Raw genomic sequence first — 21,891 nt, forward strand, 5'->3', positions numbered from 1 at the left:
TTTTACTAACTCAACTTTATTATCATTTCAACTAAAAACACATCTGGTTTTTATGTCAAATTTTTATAAATATTTTATATTCGAGTCTTTGACTGGATTGGTATCACGAGTCAACCAGGCATCAACTCGGTTAGAAAACGACTAAAAACCTATTATGTTTATAAAGAAACAAATATTATTATGATGTTTTTATCTTTTACGTTTTTATATAAAATCTATTATCATCAATTTAAATCCGAAAACATACCTATGCATGATGGGGTTTGAAGTTAAACCTACCATTTCAACCAAAACTTCATTTATTTTTATAAATACATTTTTAGCGCCAATCAAATCAAAATCAAACCTTTTAAGAATTGGTCACATAATGATCAATCATTTTTAAATTGTCGAATAATGACTATACCTATTCGAACGTACTCAAACACGAACAATAAAAAATAAATAAATAAACAAAACCTTAATTAGAACAAAATATTAATCCTCAAAATTTGTAATAAAATAATCCTTAACCAATGTCTATAACCCTAGTCATCTTAGAGCCTATATCCGTACGTATGCCTGACACCCGTGTTCAATGCATAAGTTCCACCTAAAATCTCCAAGTACAAGGAAAGGGAAAAAACATATGTAAAATACATATTCATATCCAACACTAACATTCAAGTCATGTCTGAGTAACATAGCTCTGGTCCATGGAACCTATCTCGTAAATGCACTGGTATATTCTACCATGATGATGTACCAATGAGAAGAAAATACACTGACCTACAGCTACAAGAAAATTTAAAGGGAGTAGAAATCAAAAGATACAAGTTGCAGTATTTTTCAGCCAACAAATGTTATCAATTAAATAACTACGGCCTATGTTGCACCGACTCTTCATTTTACTTGAAACACCTGTGTCTGATAGTAGTGCCTGATGCATATCGGGGATATGAGTACAAAAATATGACCCCTTTTTTCCGGTCAAAAGAATATTCCACCTAGCATGGCAAAGAGGATCCATTGCTATCAGACCTCAATCACCTAGGTACCAAAAACGAAGACAGGATGCTTCAACCCAATTCGTCAAGCACATCCTCTTCCTCACCTGGTGTGCCGCTTTATTTGCTTGTCTCTTCACAATTCAAAACTCAATAGCTTCACACGTTATACATCTAACCTCAATTTTTCCTTTTCAGCTAGTCTTAACCCTCTCTTGGAGCTGCAGCTTCAGCCTGGACTGCTGAGTTTTATGTTTCTTACAGTCCCATGTCGCACAACCATTTCAACATTCTCATTCCAAATTACAACTCCTATTCGTCCCTGTCCCACCATAAGCTCCATCGCAGTTAACTTTTGTCCAAGTAGCCTTTGGCCTTTCCCATTTAGCCTTCTCTACCTCTTTACTGTCTAGCCTCTCGTTCGCTCCTTTAGCTTCCCGCAAAAGTTCAGCGACGTGCTGCCTGCATAACAGCATAACGGTCATTGTACTAGCTTCCTTCTCCACATATTCTGAATTCTTGCTATATTATTAGTATGAACTCACCATAAAAAACACCTTGATCTTAGCAGGCACCAATGCATAACGGCATAATGGCCGTTGTACTAGCTTCCTTCTCCACATATTCCGAATTCTTGCTATATTATCAGTATGAACTCTCCATAAAAAAACACCTTGATCTTAGCAGGCACCAATACATATCCACTTCCAAACTTTTTTATCGATGACATGGGAAGTAGAACAAACCTCCCCTTTTGTTCTCCTTATTTCAGCACCCGATATCCAGACTCAACCGTATATTCCCCATCAGCCTCCAAGGACCCTTCAAATAGATGAAAAGACTTAAAAAGAAGAAGAAAATACCCACATCAAATACCTACTCGTGTCAAACACATTATCGTATCCAAAACTCACAACTGAGTTAGAGTACACATAGACACATGGAAAAGAAAAACCAAAGATATTGAGAATAAAGCATTTTGAAAGGTTTTCAAATGCTGCATTGATTGTTGACAAAAAATGCAGCATCAAAGCTTGAACTATGATATTCCTAAATCCCTAAATCACATACATTAACATCAATTCATACGAATGCAAATCTAGATGAACAAACATGTATAAATGAAAGAAAATGTTTAAAAAAAATAATTAAAAGCATGCTTCTTAGGGTTTTGTTTTTCTTTTTTTGTCGATTTATCATCTATGTCAACTAAAATTAGTTCAATATCAGGACTGTCAACACATATTATAGTAGTTCGGTTAGAATGAATGATGGTGAAGTAACGATTTACGCATATTAGGACATAAAATGTTATGAGCAAAAACTAAAATTCTTGCATGCAATACCTGATCCGGCTTCTTTCATTTCAATCCCCATAGCTATCCTCCATTGCATAAAGAAGTTTCCGATAAGTATGTCCATCGACAAGATCTTTACTTTGCAACTCTCTTAACAATCCCATGGCTTCCTCGACCCTTCCTCTTCTGCAAATCTCATCCAAAATCGTTCTATATGTTATCAAATCAGCAGACTTCCGCATTTCAATCATCTCTCTCAAATAATGCACCGCTTCTTCAACCTCTCCAGCAATTGCCAAAGCATTCACAAGGGAGTTATACGATTTACCACTAGGAGTAAACCCGTTTCTCTTCATTTCATCACACAACTCCCTAGCATTATTCGTTCTACCTTGCGCACATAACCCGTAAATCAAATAATCATAGGAAAAAGCATTAGGCAAGCACTTGTAAACCACACCCATCTGGTGAAACACACGAAGAGCATCATTGACATGAAGTGAAAGCACGTATCCTTTTATCATAGAATTCAACGTGAAAACATCAGGTTCGATCCCGTCATCAACCATTTGCCTGAACAAACACCTAATAGTCTCCATATACATATGGTTTATATAAGAATCCTTTCCCCTGCTCAACATCGCGGTGAAAAGAATGTTATACGTCCTAATAGACGGCCTACAATCGAATTTCCGATTGTTCCTCATATGCTTAAATATATTCACAGCTCTAGTTAACATCCTGGCTTCAGCAAAAAAGTAAATCATGGTATTATAAAGTGGCTCAGAACCGAACGAACGAAGTGCGAGCACTTGGTTAACAACAACATCCATTTCTTCATACATTTTCGCAACACCGAGCTTCTTTATGGTAATATGATAAGTGGAAACATTGTGCTTAAACCTAGGTTGTTGAGCAGCCCAATTGAATAATTCCCAACACACTAAAGGATCATCCTCTAGTGTTATTACATTGTAAAGCTCATCAGCAGTGAACCTAGGTGGGAGTTGTGAAATGACTTGTTGAAATTTAGCTTGGTCAAGAACAGGCTTTTGACTAGCTTTTAATCTCTTATTGACCCTCCTTCTATATGATCTTGATGGGGCTTTAGTTGAGTAAAAATAAGTGTAAAATTGATGTGAAATTGAAGTGGGAGATGTAATGGATGATGGGTTGATTTGAGTAAAGGTAAACGGGCTGTGTTGAGGGTTTTTGAAGGTACCTAAATTACAAGAAAAAACAGAGTAAAAGGGGAAATAGTGAAATGGGCACCTGTGAAAAAGATTAATCAAGCAATTTCTACGAAGAGCTATCATTTTGATGTTCATCAAATGAATTTGCAACTGGATTTATGGCAATAACAAAGAATATGTATGTATATAATTTTCTGTTTGCTTCTCGGGAAAACAAGAGAAAAAAAAAAAGAGAAAATGGGGGCTGCAAATCTAACCTCGAAACATATCGGAGAAGGCACTGAACGGTGAGTAGCACAGCATCAAAACGTAAAATTGATGGCTGTGTTTTAGCTCTATGCCCATACAAGAACAGTGGCTAACAATAAGAAATTAAATCACCAGTAAAACCTTGAGCCCTCCAAAACAGTGGTGTTGATGGCCCGGACCGAGACCCGAGCCCATTTTCAAAAAAATCAGGCCCTGTCTTAGGATCGGTCCAGTCCGCATTAAATAATTTATTTTATTATTTATATAGCTATTTTTATTTTTTTGGGAAAACTTCATCTAAGGTTACTAAACTATTAGTGAGTTTACATTTTGGTCATTTAATTTCAAAACGTTACAAATTAATCACTAAACTGTTCAAAAACTTTAATAATTAATCCGGAGCGAACCAAAGAAAAACCCAATTGTTTGGCGTTTTTGGTGAATTGAGTAAAAACTAATTTAATACCGTAGAAAAAAAAGTTGGCTAAGGCCTTGTTTGATGAAGTGTTGAAAAAATCTAATCGACTGAAAATTAGTATTTCAGCAACTTAATTTCCCAAACACGTTTGATTCCAATAGTAAAAATTACTAGATAAAATATTTTTCACGAAAAAATGTCTCAAAATGTTATTTATCTCAAAATGTCTCACCAGTGAACTTAACAAAAAATAATAATGATGTTAACAATTAGAAAGACTAAATTACAAATATACGGAAAGTTCAGGGACTTTGAACATATTTTAACATTTCAATTATTTTAAATATCGGGGATAAAATAGTTTTTAATCATTGAATTTAACAACCTTATCCAACTTGGTCCCGAAACCTTCCTTTTGTTCAAATTAGTCTCAAAAGTCAAAACTAGGCAACTTTTCTCATTTTGGCTTTTGAACTTGGATTCTATTAAGGTCCAATTATGTAGCACTTTGATATTGTGTCATGTCATCACTCGAAAATATATGAAAATTTTATATAAAATATAAAAATGAAAATAATATAAAAATATAATAAAATTATTAAAATTTTGTTTTTCTAATGATAAATGATGATGTGGCACAATCCGATAGTGTCATATCATTAGACTCTAAGTTCAAGGACCAAATCGGGAAGAACTTTCAAGTTCCAAGGAACAATTTAAAAAAAAAAACTAATATAAAAAAATATCAAATTCAAGGACTAAATGCTACATTATTCCTAAATACATTAAACGATTCTCAAACATTGTCAAAATACAGGGAGTAAAAGCACATTTTAACCTTTTAATTCAATAAAAAACGATACCTTAAAAGTACAATGGAGCTCTTATACTAAAAATTAGATTATATTTTGCCCCTCTACTTAAAATATGGATAAATTAGTCTCTATAGTTAAATTAAAGAGTAAATAAGCCATATTGTTAAAAATTGATCCATGTATGTTAGCATAAAGTACACATGGCACATCAGGTTTTACTATTTAGTTACTCTGTTAACTATGCCAATTTTTAATAGTAGAAACAGATGAAATTTTTAACAAAAAAATTTGCTATTTGATCTAATGTACAAGAATTAATTTATCTATTTATCAAGTAGAGGGGATAAAATGCAATCTGAAACCTAGTATAAGGGCTTCCATGATATTTTTACCAAAAACTACCCAGCATTCGCCGTAGAAACCAAGCCAGTATTGCACGACAGATCCTTCACAACCAAAGCTCGATCTCCATTAACGTCAGCTCCCATGGATTCTTCGACCATCGTTTCGATGTTTACTCGAAAACCCATTTCTTCATTAGCTCGAACAAAGGCTTTCATGGCTTCTCTTCTTCGTTCATGCTCTGCAACCCTACTAACCCCCCCCCCCCAAAAAAAAAAAAAGGAAAAACACAAACACACACAATAATTTAGTTTAGTTTCCATGGGGATACCTGCAAACATTGTGAGAAAACATATATATATATATATGTTGAGAGAGAGAGAAATTTTAGAATTATCATACTCTTTAAACCGGGAAAAATGGTGGGTAATGCCGGAAATACAGAGAGGAAGGCCATGAAAGCTTAACATTGAGTTTATGCAATATTTGTTTGAAGAATAATAAGACAAGGGAAGAGGAGGAGTTTAAGTAAGGGATTGAGGGTGTTGGTCTTTTCAAATAAAAAATCTATTTATTTCGCATTTTGATATCATTGGGAGAGATATTCACGAACTCCCAATATAAATAAAACGAACATGAAAAATACCCCGCATAAATAAAACAATATGAAAAGTACGACAAAAATTATTTTGATTGTTTTTTGGTAAATTACATTTAAAGTTGTTAAACTATTAGTAAGTTTATGCTTTAGTTACTTAACTTTAAAAGGTTATAAAATAATTACTTAACTATTCGAAAGTTTTTGTTTAAGTCACTGGATTGTTAAAATCGTTGTTGTATGGCTTTCTTTGTTCACACAACCTGCAGTAATCGAAAACTCTCCTTCCATTTTCTTCTATTGTTCTTTTTTTTTTCATCAAACAGCTTTTAATATTATGAATCTGTGAACTGAACTCTAAATAACTTTCTTCTCGTATCTTTAACATTGGCTATCAAATTAACTTGGATATGAAATATGATTTTTTACTCATAAATGGGTATTATTTCACCATACTGATTATTGAATCGTTATTCTTTATATGTAATCGTAAGATAGATAATTATTGTGGTATTAATTATTTGGATCGTTTTATAATTTTTTAAATAGTTTAATAGATACATGGATAGTTTTCTTTATTGCCTGGTGGCCTTCGTATGGTCATTTTCTTTATTGATTTAAGGTTGGAACACGTGCATGTGTTGTTATATTTATGTGGTCTATTTTTGTCTCTCTTTTAAAGCATTTAACACGTGGCAATTTATAAATATTGTGTACTATATCGTTAAAATATGTTATAAGCTTTTATATTTTACGAATTTAAAATGTAATCATTGTACTTTTATTTTTAAAATTTAATTTTTTTACTTTTTAAATTTTAAAATTTAAGTGTAATTGTTAATACTGTTATTTTTTATTAATTATAATGTCTTGTTTTTACAAGGCTATCAAATGAATATTTTTATTAGGGTTAAATAGTAATTTACCCCCTACAAGTGATTTTTTTTGTTCTCAACTTGGTAATTATGGTTTTATTCCGTCAATCACTTTACTCCATGCCGTTATGAAAAGTGACATGGTAATGTTGAACAAATCAACAACCAACACGTGGCATGATATATATTAAAAGTAATTTTCCATTTTTTCCTTTATTTACATTTTTATTTCCATTTTGTATTTTTTTAACAAATATTGTGTCATGTGTCAGTCGTTGATTGGTTCAACATTGCCATTTATCAAAATGAGAACAAAAAAAATATCAAGTACCACATTGAGGAATGAGGTATAGTTCAAAGGGTAAATTACTATTTAACCTTTTTTACTACTTCAAAATGTTACACCAACAAATTTAGCGGTGTTAACAATTGAACCTAAATTTTGCCATTTGAAAAGTAAAAGAACTAAATTTCTAAAAATAAAAGTATAGGGACTAAAATCTAAATTTTTTAAAAGTACAAGAACTTATGACATATTTAAACCTTTTATTAAGCATAAATTGCACTGGTAGTCACTCAACTATTTGTAAATTTCTTTTTTGGTCACCCAATTATAAAAAGTTACAAACTTGTCACCCAACTATTCGATTTTGTCTTTTTTGGTCATTGATGGTTAAATGGCTAATAGAAAGATGATGTGATAGCTTTTAAATTTAGCATAATAGCATTTTTAATCCTCAACATTTATATATTATGTCATTTAGTTATGATTTTAAAAAATTAACCCTCAACATTTATACATTATGTAATTTGGTCTTTTTGCGCTTTTTTTGACTCTTTTACTTAAAAAGCTCAAAAATTTATCAACTAAAATTGATCGAAAATATACAAAAATAGAAACACTAAAAGATCCAAGATAATATTTTTCATTTTTTCTCATTCGTTTAAAATTAACCCCAATTTCATAAAAGAACCCTTAAAAAAGGACTAAATTACACAATGTGTAAACGTTGAGGACTAAATTTTTTAAAATCAAGACTAAATTAACACAATGTATAATGTTAATGGTTAAAATTACTTCAAATTTTACTCAACGTCATTGCTAATTTTGCACACTAGCTTCACCTTCAATGACACCCAAAACTATGGGTTCACGAAGTATTATTCTTATTTTCATCCTTCAATAATCCATACACAATGGGTACGGATACTTCATTTCACTCATTTTCATTATGCAAGTGCTCGTGTCGAATCAATTTCAATTTAACTCGTTTTAAAAATTATGAATCGGTAAATAAACTTTAAAAAACTAAATTGAGAACGTTAGGAAGTAAAGTGGGAAAAATAAACTTTAAGGACTAATGTGGGAAAAGTGTATACTTTGAGGACTAAAGTGTGCATTAAAGCCTATTTACAAACTATCAATGTCCAAATCAAGGACCAAAGTGAGAAAAACGTATACTTCAAGGACTAAAGTGTGCATTAAAGCCTATTTACATACTATTATTGCCCAAATCAACGTCAAACCGTTGACTAATTATCTAAGAGAAAAAAAAAAATGCTGATCGTCCAAAATATTACTATTTTACCCTCCACATTTCACTCTTCTCCCCCACCTCTCTCTCTCGCAGAAATTAAAGGAAGAAAAATACTCACACACACACACACACAAAAAAAGAAATCACATTATTCTCCCAAAACCATGGCAAGAGGTTCCTCCCAGTCGCAAAACACCGCTTCCTCCACCACCACCCGTCCCGGCGTCATGGCTCCTCGCGGTTCCGCTGCCGCGACGGCCGGAATGCGTCGTCGCAGGGTTACGGGAGGCGCTGCTGCCACCTCCGAATTGACCACCGTCGGCTCCGGATCGAGCAACATGCTCCGGTTCTACACAGACGATGCTCCGGGCTTGAAGATCTCCCCTACCGTTGTTCTTGTCATGAGTTTTTGCTTCATTGCCTTCGTCGTTGCTCTCCACGCTTTTGGCAAGATCTATCGCGCCAAAGCTGGAGCCGGAGCTGGACCGTGAATCATGACCAGAACGCGGTCTCTTTTTTTTTTTCGGATCTATGAGCTGTTCTTGAATCGGTAACTGAATAACAATCGATTTGGTTTTAACTTTTTGATACTGTAAATGATGGATGGGTGGCAAGCTTGTAATTAACTAATGGTGTTTGATCCTGTTATTTTTCATACCTTCTGTTTTTTTCCCGAGAAAGTGAATTTATTTTCTTTCATTTTGTACACATTTTTTTTATCAAATTGCAGAAACGGGATTTGCTTAACCTTTTACTAGCTTTAATTTAAATTTAATCGAAAAAATGAAATAAGAATATTCTTTTAAGTCGAAATTAAATTATATCTGAAATTTTTCGTTTTAATAATTTATATATTTATAATTTTAGAATAATTAAATTAAAATTTTATCATTTTAAAAGTTAAAAGTATAATTTTATCATTATTAATTTAAAATTTTATAAATTATAAAAATATTTTTCATTTTAAGGCAATCGAGTGTCAGCCCTTTAAATCCGCCTTGATTTTAGGTTAAAGTTTATTTTCTTGTAATCTTTTGGGCAATGATCAATTTTCTCAATTTTGCATTTAAATTTTAATGATTTAAATTTTTTATTTATTTGGAAGCTAAGTTTTTAATTAAATATTTTAATAAAAGTGTTTGACTTTTCATTAAAAATTCCATTCAATTCTAAAGATGACATGATTAATAAGATAATAATCACGTGTATTTTGTTTTGGTGTATAATAATCAATTTTAATAGTAAAATAAATAAAATTTTTAATAATAAATGACTAGTGTAATTTTTAATCTAACATATAATAATTAATTTACATATTTTTTAATAAAGGGTCAAAATGTAATTCGACTCTCATTACAAAAACCTGAGCTTTTATCACTAACATTTTTTTATTATTTAAAGAGTTTTTATTTGTGTTTTGTTTTTTATTGTGATTTTAAAGTTTGAGTTCTTGAATTATTATTTTGTTATTTAATATTGTACAATAAGAGAATAGTTTTTTTTAACTCTCGTAGGATATAGTTAAAGGATGTTCACTCATAGAACCCATCATGGTTCTTGCCTTCGAGCGAGCCTTTATTTGGGTAGTTCTCTTTAAATGAAGTGTGTGCGTGTGTGATGTAAGTATATCTTCACGTGTGTATTAACCTTCTACCTGTATAATACAAAAAACAAGAGAATAACTTTTATGATTTTTTTTTTTAGATTCTCCTGTATTTAGTCATTATATTAAATTTCAATTAAATTTGAAGTCGAGTCCGATTAGAACCTAAACTAGAGAATAATGCTCTCTCAAATCTGTTTTCTCTACTCACAATAATTCAATTCCTTATTATTTAAGAGCCATCAAATTCTTTACCCCTCAATCCAACACGTAAATTATTGACCTAATTCTAGGCTTAACATTTTTAAATATTGTAAAGGTGACCTAATTTTTTAATTATTTTGGATCAACTACAAAAATAGTCATTAAGCCATGCCTATAGTCTGCTTTGGTCATCGAACTATTAAAATTTTCAACTTAATCACTCAACTTTTGAAAATCAAACATTTTAGTCACTCTTCTATTAGTTTCCATTAGATGAGTAACAAAAAGCCGACGTGGATTTTTTTATTGACCTAATGTTAAATTTAAGGGTAAACTATAAAAATAGTCACTTTTGTTTACCTCATAATGCATTTTAGTTACTTATATTTGAAATATTACATTTTAGTCATTTACGTTAACGTGTTGTAATGTTTTAGTCACAGGGTCGTTAATTGTCGTCAATGATGTAACTGTAAGCTGACATGACACGTTTAATCATCATTTTAAACAAAAATTTTAGGTTAAATTATACAACTGATCATCATATTTTTTTCGTTTTGAGCAATTTATTTATTTTTATGTTATTTTAACTTTTTTTTCTTTTTTATTTTTCATTATCTGTTTTCCTCCCTTCTCCATCGTTTTTAACGTAATTTTTCTATATTTTTCATTTGTTAAAATTAGTCCCTATACTTTTTTTGAATAATTTAATTTTTCCTTTTATTTTTTATTTTCCTTTCCTTATTCCCTTAAGTTTTAACAAATGAAAAACATAGAAAAACTACATTAAATGAGATGGAGAATGGAGGAAAACATAGGAAGAAGAATAAGAGAATGAAAAATAAGTTAAAAGGACATAAAAGAAAAAAAAAATTAAATTGCTCAAAACGAAAAAATGTGGGGACCAATTGTATAATTAACTTAAAATTTTTGTTTGAAATGATGATTTAACCATGTCAACTTACCATTACACCGTTAACGACAATTAATGGCTCAGTGACGAAAATGTTACAAAATATTAACGTAAGTGACTAAAACGTAACATTTCAAACATAAGTGACTAAAATGTAACTCAAGGTAAATAAAAAGTGACCATTTTAAGAATTTACCCTAAGTAATGTTGTATTAAAAATCTAAAAAATTCAACAAAATTAGCCATCATCATTTACAAAATTTCTTAATATAATTCTAATTCTAAAAAGTTTAAAAGGAAAATATTAAAAAAATAATTTTTATTGGGTCAGCTGCGAATCTTTTACATATACACCAAACTTGATTTGACCCGACCCCCACACGGCCACACCCACCCCACAGTTACCGGTCGTTATCAGTGCCTTTGCTTCGATTTTTTCCAATCACTTCCCCCAAATCCCTCCTCTAAAATCCACTCTCAAAATCCATTAAAAAAAAAAACCCTAAAAAGGGTGTTTGAAATTTTTTTCCGATTTTCTCCGATTCGATTTTGGAAAAAAAAAAAAAAACAACCGGAATCGCCGCTTCGATTTCAAAATCTTCGAAATAATTTTACACAGGCCGTTTGAATTTGATTCTCTATTTCTAACCCTTTTTCGTTACCGCTACGGAGGTTTCTTCTTCGTAGTGGTTCATCTTCTTCACAGAAGAAATCAAATTCAAATGAGGCCTTTTCTGTATATCTTTTTGATCGGGGAGGGAAAAAAGTCAACGTGAAAAAAAGGTGGAGGGTATTTAGAGCGATGTTGGGTGAGATTCGCTGTGGGTTTAATGTTGAAAGTTGTTTCTTCCATTTAGCCGAATGGCATCCTTTGCAATAGCATAGTTGATTCGGGCTTCAGGCCTTTAAAGAAAATCAGGTAATTTGAATTTAGTATTGGATTTTAATTATGCTAGGGTTTCGTTTGATTGTTTGGTTTGCTGCTTTTTTTCTTTCTTTCTAATTTTACTGTTTCGGATTGTGCGAGTCAATTTATGTCTTAATGAGTATTGGAATTACAGTAGCCGTTTACTATTTATTTACTTTTTGATTTGATGCTGGAGCTTTCTAATTATTTTAGATTTATTGTTAAATGATCGAATGTATTATCGACTGTTAGGGTTATTAGTTATGTTTAGGGTTTAAATCTGGGGTTAGTAATAGAGCTTTATTTGCTAGAAAGCGTAGTAACTTTACTTGCAAGAAAGTCTAGTATAAATAAGTTGTAAGTTTTGCGGTCAACTTGTTTGTTCAATATAAACCACACTGATTTTTGGTAGATATTAGTAGTGAAAGAAGGGAGAATGAGCTAGAAAGTAGGGGAGAGAACTAGAGGGAGGAAGGAGAAGGGAGGAGCGAGGGAAGAGCAGGGACAGGGATATGGATGGTGAAAGGAGAAGGGAGAAGGTGCATGATAGGAGTTGGGATATGGAAGCAGATAGAGATAGGAAGAGGGAGAAGGAAAGAGATTGGAGCAGGGGTAATGACAGAGAAAGAGTTGGGAAAAAATGTAAAAAAAAAACTGAAGAATGGAACCGAAAGCAGGAGAGGGAAAGGAGAAGTGACAGAGATTGGAGCAGGGGTAATGACAGAGAAAGAGTTGGGAAAAAAGGTAAAAAAAAACTGAAGAATGGAACCGAAAGCAGGAGAGGGAAAGGAGAAGTGACAGGAGTAGGGATAAGATGGGAATATTGAAGTTGAAAATGATGGCTATAGTGATTAAGATAGGTATAAGAAACGTACACAATCTAAATGGGATGTAACAGAAAGCTATCGGACAGAAGATGAAAGCATTTAACACGGGGCATTTTATAATCATTGTGTACTATATGTTATTAGCTTTTATACTTTACGAAAATTTGAAATGTAGTCCCTGTACTTTTATTTTCAAAAGTTTAGTTTTTTTTTCCTTTTCAGATTTTAAAATTTAAGTGCAACTGTTAATACTGTTGTTTTTTTTATTAATTACTATGTCCTTTTTTTACAAGGCTACCAAATAAGTATTTTTTATTAGGGTTAAACAGTGATTTGCCCCCTGAATTATATCTCATTCATCAATATGGTACCTGTGAATTTTTTTGTTCTCAACTTGGTAACTATGGTTTTATTCCGTCAATCACTTTACTCCATGTCGTTACGGAAAGTGACATGGTAATGTTGAACAAGTCAACGATCGACACGTGGCATGATATATATTAAAAAATAATTTTCCATTTTTCCTTTATTTACTTTTTTATTCCATTTTGTATTTTTTTAACAAACATTGTGTCACGTGTCAGTCGTTGATTGGTTCAACATTGCCATATGCCAAATTGAGAACAAAAAAATTTCAAGTACCACATTGAGGAATGAGGTATAGTTCAGAGGGCACATCACTATTTAACCCTTTTTACTATTTCAAAATGTCACACCAACAAATTTAACAGTGTTAACAGTTAAACCTAAATTTTGCCATTTGAAAGGTAGAAGAACTAAATTTCTAAAAATAAAAGTATAGGGACTAAAATCTGAATTTTTTAAAAGCACAAGAACTTATGACATATTTGAACCTTTTATTAAGCGTAAACTGCAGTGGTAATCACCCAACTATTGGTAAGTTTCTTTTTTGGTCACCCAGTTATAAAAAGTCACAAACTTGTCACTCAACTATTCGATTTTGTCTTTTTTGGTCATTGATCGTTAAATGGCTAACGAGGAAGAACTCAATAAGATTAAAGAGGAAAGCAGGAAGCAAAGGCATGGAGAAATATAAGAGTCAGTAGCTGCAGCAACAGAGTATGTTGTAGTGGATGTGAATAGAGCCTAAGTTGATGGGTAATTTCATATGTGTTTCTGTCAGTTCTAATGCATGATTTTTAATACTTTTGAATGATTAATTGAAAAAAAGAAACTAGCTTTTTGAATAGAAATGTGCATAAATTGTGTTTTTGAATGAACAATTGTCTGTGTGTTTCAATTTAGTCATTTACACATTTGTAATAAAATATTATATCTCTTTATGTAGTATATAGATGTATTTGAGATTTCCTTAATCCTAACCAGAAAATTCCATGGGTAGTTTTGTGATAGCTATAGGTGGTCTATTGACCTATTCTTATGCTCACTTTTTCAGGTTTAAGATTTGTTGTTCGTTGTTCCGAGGCTTGAGAGCTGCAATTTACTACCTTCAATGTTTTGAGTGTTTAAATGTTTAGTAAGAGTGTTTCATTTGCTAGAGCAATGGGGTGTTGTGGTTGCTTTGGCTTCACAGCAAGGCCCAAACAAACTTCCAGGCCCAATTGTAGATCTAACTTTAAAATTTCCCGGGAGTTATTGTTAGAAGAAGAAATAGAAGAAGAAGATGATGATGATTGTTCATATTACAGTGAGGTTACTAACACTGCTCATAGAGATGAAGTGGAGTCTATAGGTCGTGCCAAGCGTTCTGAAGAAATTTTGAGGTTCAAACTTGACAATGGCTTGATTTGCAGGCAATTTCCTGTCAAGGAAACCAACAGGATTGTCCGGTCAGAGGTAAGCTTAGAAATGAATTATTATGCCTCCGTTTGTAGTGAACTGTTATGACATATGATGGCTTTCTTCTTTATTTGGCCACAATATTTTATCTCTAATATGGGTGCTGCATAATCATTACTATCTGTATCGACTTTACAAATTGTAATTATGCATAGGTTAGATGACTTGTCACTTTATGCCAACATTAGTGTTGTCTTGTCGATGTGCTTTAGCATGTGAGACAACTTGTGTGCTTTGTGTTCTGGAATTACACCAGTAATCTTCATTTCATTTTGTTTTTAATTCTTGTGCTAATTTAGTTTTGATTCTTGACTTCGTTTTCAGGATGGAAATGGGAATAAGATGATTAATGAGTATGTGAGGGAATACAAGATTGGTTCTGGTAGCTATGGAAAAGTGGTGAGGATATTATTGAAAGACAGTGGTATATAATTTGCTTAAAGGATTTGAAATTTGCCTGTTTTGATTGCTTTTTTTGGTAGGTTCTGTATCGAAACAGCATAGATGGGAAACACTATGCTATTAAGGTTAGTAGCTTGTTTCAATACGAAGCGTTCCCTTTGAGGGTAAAAGAGAAGTAACAAATCAGAATGAGTGTTTTATGGCTATTCTATGCTGAATTTACGTGGTTACTTTCAGGCTTTACTTGGAGCCACATTTATTGTTTATTAACAAAATTGAAGCATTTAAAATTAAAGAAACATTTATTGTTAAAATTTTATGCCAAATTATGATTCTACCTTTCAATCTTGAGTAATTTTTATATTTAAATTATAGGCTTTTCATAAGTCTCAATTGTCAAAGCTGCGAGTTGCTCTTACAGAGACGGCACTGACTGATGTTCTTCGTGAGGTATTGACTTGATATATATATTTCTGATATAATCACTCATATGTTGGATCAGACTGCTTTCTCTTCTCTCATTTAAAGGCTATTATCCCATTTTATTTTTACTTCAAAATAATTGGAAGTAACTCAGGTCTTCAACTCCTTTCTTTTTTCTTTTTTAAATGAAAAGTCTTTAATGGAGAAAATGACTCAGCTCATTGTTGGTTTAACATGTTATCGGTATTTTATTCCATCCATGAAGAGGTGGGGAAACAACAGAGAATTTGTAACACTATTTGTTTAATTTCCTTGACAAATCAGAGATGTTGGAAGAATTTTAAGGATTCTACTTTTTTTGTGGAGAGAGCTGCCTTAACTTCTACCTTTTATTTTGGGTGAGTGCCCATGTTTATCTGATCCATTTCCCTTGCAGATTCTAATTATGAAAGTGTTGGAACATCCCAATATAGTCAATCTCATTGAGGTGATTGATGACCCTAGCATGGATCAATTCTACATGGGTATTTATATTTCCTTTTTTTCCCTTAGTGATGTGCTTAAATGAGTTACTGTCATTATTGACTGCCTGTACCTTTCTCTTTGTTCAGTTCTTGAGTATGTGGAAAGCAAATGGGTTTGTGATGGTTCTGGTCCTCCTGGAGGCATTGGTGAAGATACTGCTAGGAAGTATGTGCGAGATATAGTATCTGGACTTATGTACCTCCATGATCATGTATGATTTGAAAACCAACTTTTGTGAATGGTTTCATTTTTTCTTGCATTCATTTTTTAATAAATCTTTTGTGAATGGTTGTGTGATAGGCCCCAACTAAATTCTTTATTAGATAGATATGGTAAAGAAGAAAGTGTGCTGTTTTTTTTATACCTATGATATATATTCATACTTGTTCGATACCTTATGTTTCGATGTTCTGATGATGAAGGGCTTTGATCTTAGAATTTTACTTGTTTACCCTTTGTACTGTGATGAAAGTTCATGCTCCCATGAATTTTACATTGTATGTGGAACATCTTGTTCACGGTGACGGACGATAAAATCATCTGTTGTTAACTTGCTAGTGTTGTTTCTTCTAAATACAGAACATTGTGCATGGAGATATAAAACCTGATAATTTGTTGATTACTAGCACGGGTACGGTGAAGATAGGGGATTTCAGTGTCAGCCAGGTTTTTGAGGTAATGGTTTTACTTTACCCGTAAATTCCCTCAAATTACACTTGAATGAGAGTGTTAAAGTGCAACGGTCTCTTGTTTGAACCTCTTATTTCATCTTTTCCTGTTTATTATTGCAATTATAATCATGTGAACCGCAGATTTTGTTAATAGTCTGTTCTTCTAAGATATGAGCCAAGTGTGGAAGGGTAGTGTGTGTACTGGGTAGATTGCGTGCAATTGTTTTGGTTAGTTTAAAGTTCAGTACACTATAAGTTTGTATGGCTTAGACTTGAAGGCTTTGCTTGGCTGAGCAGAAAGAAAATTGAAAAGATGGAAATGTAAGAGTAGAAAAATAGAAAGCAGTTTATCTTTTCTTTCCTTTGGCGTGCTTGGTAGGAAAGATGGAAAAATCGAAAGAAAAAGTAAAATTTCTTTCCTTTCATTCCTTGGTAAAGTTGAAAATTGAGATAAAAGAAAATGAAATATATTTTTTTAATTTTCTCTCCTCTTATCATTTCAGTTTGGAATGATTTGATTTTATCCATTAGGATGGGAAATGAACATATTTCCTATTTTCTTTCCTCTTTCTTATTTTCTGTTCTCCTTTTCCGTGTTTCTATTTTTCCATCCAACCAAGTACACCCAAAAAGATTTGCTTGAAGTTTTCTAGTAGAACTTTGTCCTTGTTTGTTCTCATTTTCACGCCTCTCATTATTATTGCATCTTTGTCACTGTCGAACTTTTAAATCATGTTTAGTTCTCTGTGGAATTAAGTTGTGTATTTATTGTTTCAGCAATTTTTTTTTTAATTTCTGTAGAATGACAACGATGAGCTTCGCCGTACTCCCGGGACTCCTGTGTTTACTGCACCCGAGTGTTGTCTAGGTCAGTTTTCCCTCTGTTAGCTGAAACTTCACTCTAGGATTTCATGGAGATAGAGAATATTGTTTATGTTTGTTTTTACGAAGCCCAAAATCAACCAACAGGTTCAGTATATCACGGAAAAGCTGCTGACACGTGGGCTGTGGGAGTTACCTTGTACTGTATGGTACTTGGAAAATATCCGTTTCTTGGTGAGACACTACAGGATACATATGAAAAGGTATGCAAAGGCTTGCATACACTCTCTCGCTACATCTTTCTCTCTCCCACTGCCAACAAATACTTTGTTCATTTTCTTCTTGCAGATTGTTAATAACCCTTTAATCCTGCCGAACGACATGAACTCAGAGTTGAGGAGCTTACTAGAAGGACTTCTTTGCAAAGGTTAGCGAAATATTTCTTTATGATTTCGAGCTGGACTTTACTGTTCTTGGTGATCATGAGAATGTTAAAACCATTTCTATTTCAGACCCAAAAGAGAGAATGACTTTGAATGATGTAGCCAAGCATCCTTGGGTTATTGGAAAATATGGACCGATACCCCAGTATATGTGTTGGTGTAAGCGCAACAATACTGACGAGGGGCGGAATCCAATACGAGGAATGATGATACTCAATGGTAACTAACTAATCTTCTGCTTTTGAGAATTTGCTGTACAGTAAACTAAAAAGAAAAAGAAAACTCGGGCCTCCTTTTTTGCCCGGTTACTCCCTTTTTAATGCATGCGCCGGAGAACCAAAAAATCAAGAAAGCCGAAGACCGAGATGAAACAGTAGTGGTTGTTTCGGGTTTTATGATAAGATATACAGTAGGGAAATATTTGTGCAAAAAGTGATTCTGTGAGATATGATATCATAGCTTGGGTTTGTTTGTTTTTTTTCGATACCGAGCTTTAGTTTGTTATGGTTTGTATGAGTGTTATTCTCAATGGTATCTCAAATCTATTGTACATTAAACGAAATAATTTACTTTACAAGCAAGTACTTATAATTTTGTGAGATTATTTATTGGAGTTGATTGTAAATGTCCTTAAATTATGGGTTAAATTTTAAATATATTTTAATTTTAATGCATTGGCTTTGGGTTGAATTTGAATACGCTATTGTTAGAAGGACAGTTAGTTCTATCATTATAAAATTTATTATTTCTTGCGTATTAATGACGGAAAAAAATATATATTTTATATTTTGTACTTATCATTATTTTAAATTTGTAAAAGTTTATAATAAAAAAACCTAATTAGAATAGGGAAAGGAGTGATAATTTTATATTTTGTTTTTATTTTTAACAAAAAAATTTGATTTATTTTATTTGTTTTTGGTTCATTATTATATTTGATTTTCAAAATATAGTTTGTTATATTTGATTTTCTTTAATCTTTAACTTTTAATTATTATCAAATTGAGGCTAAGAAAATGTCAGAAAAGCTCACTAGCCTCTTTTAAGATTTATTTATTAAAATGAATTTTAAATAAAAGAAAACCTTATTATTTATGAGTTAATTTTTATTTTTATCTTTGATTTTTAAAATCAATAAAATTTAACAATTATTAAATTAAATTATAAAGTATGCATAATATATTTTTATTGATATATATAAACTTATTTTAAGCTTAAAGTATAATTAAAATTATAAAACGAATGTATTATCTAATTAAAAGATTCAATAATTTATGAGAAATTTAGTAATCTTATAAGGAATTCGATAGTTGTCTAAGAAATTCAATTTTCTTTTACCTTTCTATAGAGGTATATGTGGATCGGGTAAGGTAATATATTTTATGTTTATTTAAGCTTGACTGATTCAAAATATCGGCTTTAAATTTTGTTTAAATCAAATATGAGCCTAAAAAATTGTCCAAACCCGGCCTGAAAGAAAATTGCTAAGTTCAAGCCCGGCCTGGCCAGGCCCATATTTGATTAAAAATAAAAATATATATTTAATATATATTTCGATTAAAAATAAAAATAAAAATAAATATATTTAATATATAATTCGGGCTGGGTTGGGTCGGGCTTAGGCCCATATTGGATTTAATATTTTTACCCAGTTATGCGAGTAACAGAATCATATATATATATATATAGGCACCCACAAAACCCTACTTCTCCCCCATTTACTCCACCATTGAAAGAAGCTTCTAGTTTCTCTGTTAAAAGCAACAAAATCAAAACATGGCAAAGCGTTTAATCCCTTCATTCAATCGCATTTTGGTCGAGAAAATAATTCCTCCTTCTAAAACCACTTCCGGAATCTTACTTCCCGAGAAAACCTCTAAGGTTAATAATCATCTTCCATTTTCACTGATTTTTTGGGTTTTTTTTTTCATCTAATTTCGTTCAATATTTTTTCAGTTGAATTCTGGGAAAATCGTAGCAGTTGGACCAGGAGCACGAGACAAAGATGGGAAATTCATCCCGCTTAATCTAAAAGAAGGAGATACTGTTATTTTGCCTGAATATGGTGGCACTGAAATCAAGCTCGGTGAAAAAGAGTTAGTCTCTTTTTTCTTTTAAAAAAAAATGTTTTTGTATATTCTCATCGTTCTTCTTCAATGTTGAAGCTTTTTCTTAAATTTTGATGCAAATTTGGCTCATTCATGCGTTAGACAAGTCAGGGTTGATTTTGAGCTAGACTCATTTGCACATGTTAGACTCTAGGCTTTTAATTTTCAAACTTGTGAAGTTCTGGTTTGAGGATTGTATCATTTTGGGTTTCGGGCCTCTTCGAGTTCGAGTTGGGGCTCAGTATTTGGTTCGATTTAGTTTGGGTTGAAATATGTAGATTTAAATTTTTGGGGTTATTTTGGTTTTTCAGTTCCTTTTGAGTTTATGTTTTCGGGTCTAATCATTTGGGGTTTAGTTCACTCTAGATTCGTATAATTTCAAGTTTGTTTTTGTATATTCTCATTGTTCTTCTGCAATGTTGAAGATTTTACTTAAATTTTGGTGCAAATTTGGCTCATATAAGCCTTAGACAAGTTTGTGTTGATTTCAAGCTCGATTTATATGCATGTGTTAGATCCCAGGCTTTTAATTTTCGGGTTTGGGTCATTCTGGTTTGAGGATTTGGTTTTTCGTGATATGTAATTATAGGATTGTATCATATCAGGTTTTTGGTCATTTTAGCTTCGGGTTGTTTCGTGTTCTAGTCGGTTTTGGTTTAGGATTGGTTTGATTTAGTTCAGGTTGAAATATCGGGTTTTAAAGTTTCAGGTTATCTTGGTTTTCAATTCCTTTTGAGTTTGGATCACTGGGTTTGAAGTTCATGTTTTTCGGGTTGGATCATTTGAGGTTTAGGTCACTTAAGATTCATATCGACTTAGGTTTGCTTGATTCTAGTTTTGAGGATTTGTTTTTGGGTCCAGTCATTTTGGATTTATATATAAAAAGAGTAATTTAAAGATCTAACTCGTGAGTGGTGTCAAATGAAAACTTCAAAACAAATCATTTGCACTTCATCAATAGTTTAATCAACCATTCTGGTTTATATCATTTTGGGTCTAGGCCGGATTGAGTTCATGCCTATTTGGATTTGGGTTGCTAGGTTCAGGTTGTTAACTTTTTATAATCAAGTTGGATCAGATTTGATTCTAGTTGATCAAATAGGGATTTTGGGTTCTATAATTTATGCCTCTGTCTTTGTTTACTTATGAGCTTAGAAAATGTTTTTCTTGATGATGTTTGAATTGGATTGGACCGGAAAGTTGAATCGGGAACTGGTTTGGAGAATGGCATTGAACTGGTTGGATTGGAAACCGGTACGGACCGGCTGAACTGACGGTTGAACCGGATTTTTTAATAATATTTTAGTTCAATTGATCGGACTGACAACCGGTGGTCTGACCAGTTCGATCACCGGTTTGGTTATGAAAACATTGGTTTTTTTTTTTTGCCTTTGTTTAGTTCAATCAACATCTTTACTAGTTTAATTATTTAGAATGAACAGTCCATAGGGTGAAAATGCAAGTTATGTAAGTTTTACATTTTTGGATATTTTACACAAATAGTCCTTTGCTTTTGTAAGTTTTTTTAATTATAAGCTCATTTGCTTCTTTGAACTTTGATTATTTTCAGGTATCACTTATATAGAGATGATGATATATTGGGAACACTTCATGAATGATTTCAAGCACTGCCAACTTTCGAAGCAATGAAACATTGATTCAAATGTGTTGTGTTAGGCTCTTCTAGAACAACAACTACAACAAATGGTTTGTCTTTTTGGACTTTGACCTTGTATTTGTTTTTAAGACAATTATGGATAAGCCATGTTTTCAAGCATCCAATTTTTGATGGAACCATCAATAAAATGTTTCCTAGTATCTTCCCTCAACTATATATATATATATATATGAACTTTCGCGTTAGGGATGTTCATCCCGTAGAACTTACTCTAGTTCGAGTCTTTATTTGA

The 21,891-nt window shown here is 32.3% G+C and overlaps 4 protein-coding genes and 1 long non-coding RNA gene across 7 annotated transcripts; 3 read left to right on the forward strand and 2 right to left on the reverse strand.

Annotated features, from left to right (window-relative positions):
- Positions 1–629: 629 nt before the first annotated feature.
- On the reverse strand, positions 630–3,834 carry LOC105790050 (pentatricopeptide repeat-containing protein At2g27800, mitochondrial). 3 transcript variants are annotated; one of them, XR_008198322.1, is made up of 3 exons: positions 2,333–3,834; positions 1,532–1,808; positions 630–1,448 (listed from the first exon to the last, which is right to left on the reverse strand). XR_008198322.1 is itself a non-coding variant. In XM_012617446.2 (2 exons), exon 1 carries the CDS (start codon positions 3,610–3,612, stop codon positions 2,353–2,355), a length of 1,260 nt encoding a protein of 419 aa, XP_012472900.2. In that variant the 5' UTR covers positions 3,613–3,834; the 3' UTR covers positions 630–1,808; positions 2,333–2,352. The 3 variants fall into 3 exon arrangements, 2 of the variants coding, with proteins under 2 accessions (XP_012472900.2, XP_052490078.1); XM_012617446.2 differs by having other exon boundaries at positions 630–1,808; XM_052634118.1 differs by having other exon boundaries at positions 630–1,827.
- A 1,043-nt stretch (positions 3,835–4,877) lies between these two features.
- LOC105793504 (uncharacterized) lies at positions 4,878–5,904 on the reverse strand. Its single transcript, XR_008198915.1, has 2 exons — positions 5,704–5,904; positions 4,878–5,550 (listed from the first exon to the last, which is right to left on the reverse strand). It is a non-coding gene; the product is annotated as an uncharacterized LOC105793504 (long non-coding RNA).
- Positions 5,905–8,188: 2,284 nt separating this feature from the next.
- LOC105790051 (protein transport protein Sec61 subunit beta) lies at positions 8,189–9,020 on the forward strand. Its single transcript, XM_012617447.2, has one exon. It carries the CDS (start codon positions 8,333–8,335, stop codon positions 8,801–8,803), a length of 471 nt encoding a protein of 156 aa, XP_012472901.1. The 5' UTR covers positions 8,189–8,332; the 3' UTR covers positions 8,804–9,020.
- Positions 9,021–11,460: 2,440 nt separating this feature from the next.
- LOC105790052 (serine/threonine-protein kinase GRIK1) lies at positions 11,461–18,477 on the forward strand. The gene is made up of 12 exons (XM_012617448.2): positions 11,461–11,951; positions 14,184–14,584; positions 14,912–14,986; positions 15,070–15,114; positions 15,365–15,439; positions 15,849–15,936; positions 16,024–16,148; positions 16,517–16,612; positions 17,410–17,476; positions 17,578–17,693; positions 17,779–17,857; positions 17,943–18,477. Exons 2-12 carry the CDS (start codon positions 14,258–14,260, stop codon positions 18,098–18,100), a joined length of 1,251 nt encoding a protein of 416 aa, XP_012472902.1. The 5' UTR covers positions 11,461–11,951; positions 14,184–14,257; the 3' UTR covers positions 18,101–18,477.
- Positions 18,478–19,568: 1,091 nt separating this feature from the next.
- LOC105790053 (10 kDa chaperonin, mitochondrial) lies at positions 19,569–21,799 on the forward strand. The gene is made up of 3 exons (XM_012617449.2): positions 19,569–19,754; positions 19,830–19,969; positions 21,552–21,799. The coding sequence occupies exons 1-3, from the start codon at positions 19,650–19,652 to the stop codon at positions 21,598–21,600; spliced, it is 294 nt and encodes a 97-aa protein (XP_012472903.1). The 5' UTR covers positions 19,569–19,649; the 3' UTR covers positions 21,601–21,799.
- Positions 21,800–21,891: the final 92 nt, after the last annotated feature.

Source organism: Gossypium raimondii, chromosome 8 (genome assembly GCF_025698545.1).
Source record: "Gossypium raimondii isolate GPD5lz chromosome 8, ASM2569854v1, whole genome shotgun sequence".
In the NCBI taxonomy this organism is placed as follows: Eukaryota; Viridiplantae; Streptophyta; class Magnoliopsida; order Malvales; family Malvaceae; genus Gossypium; species Gossypium raimondii.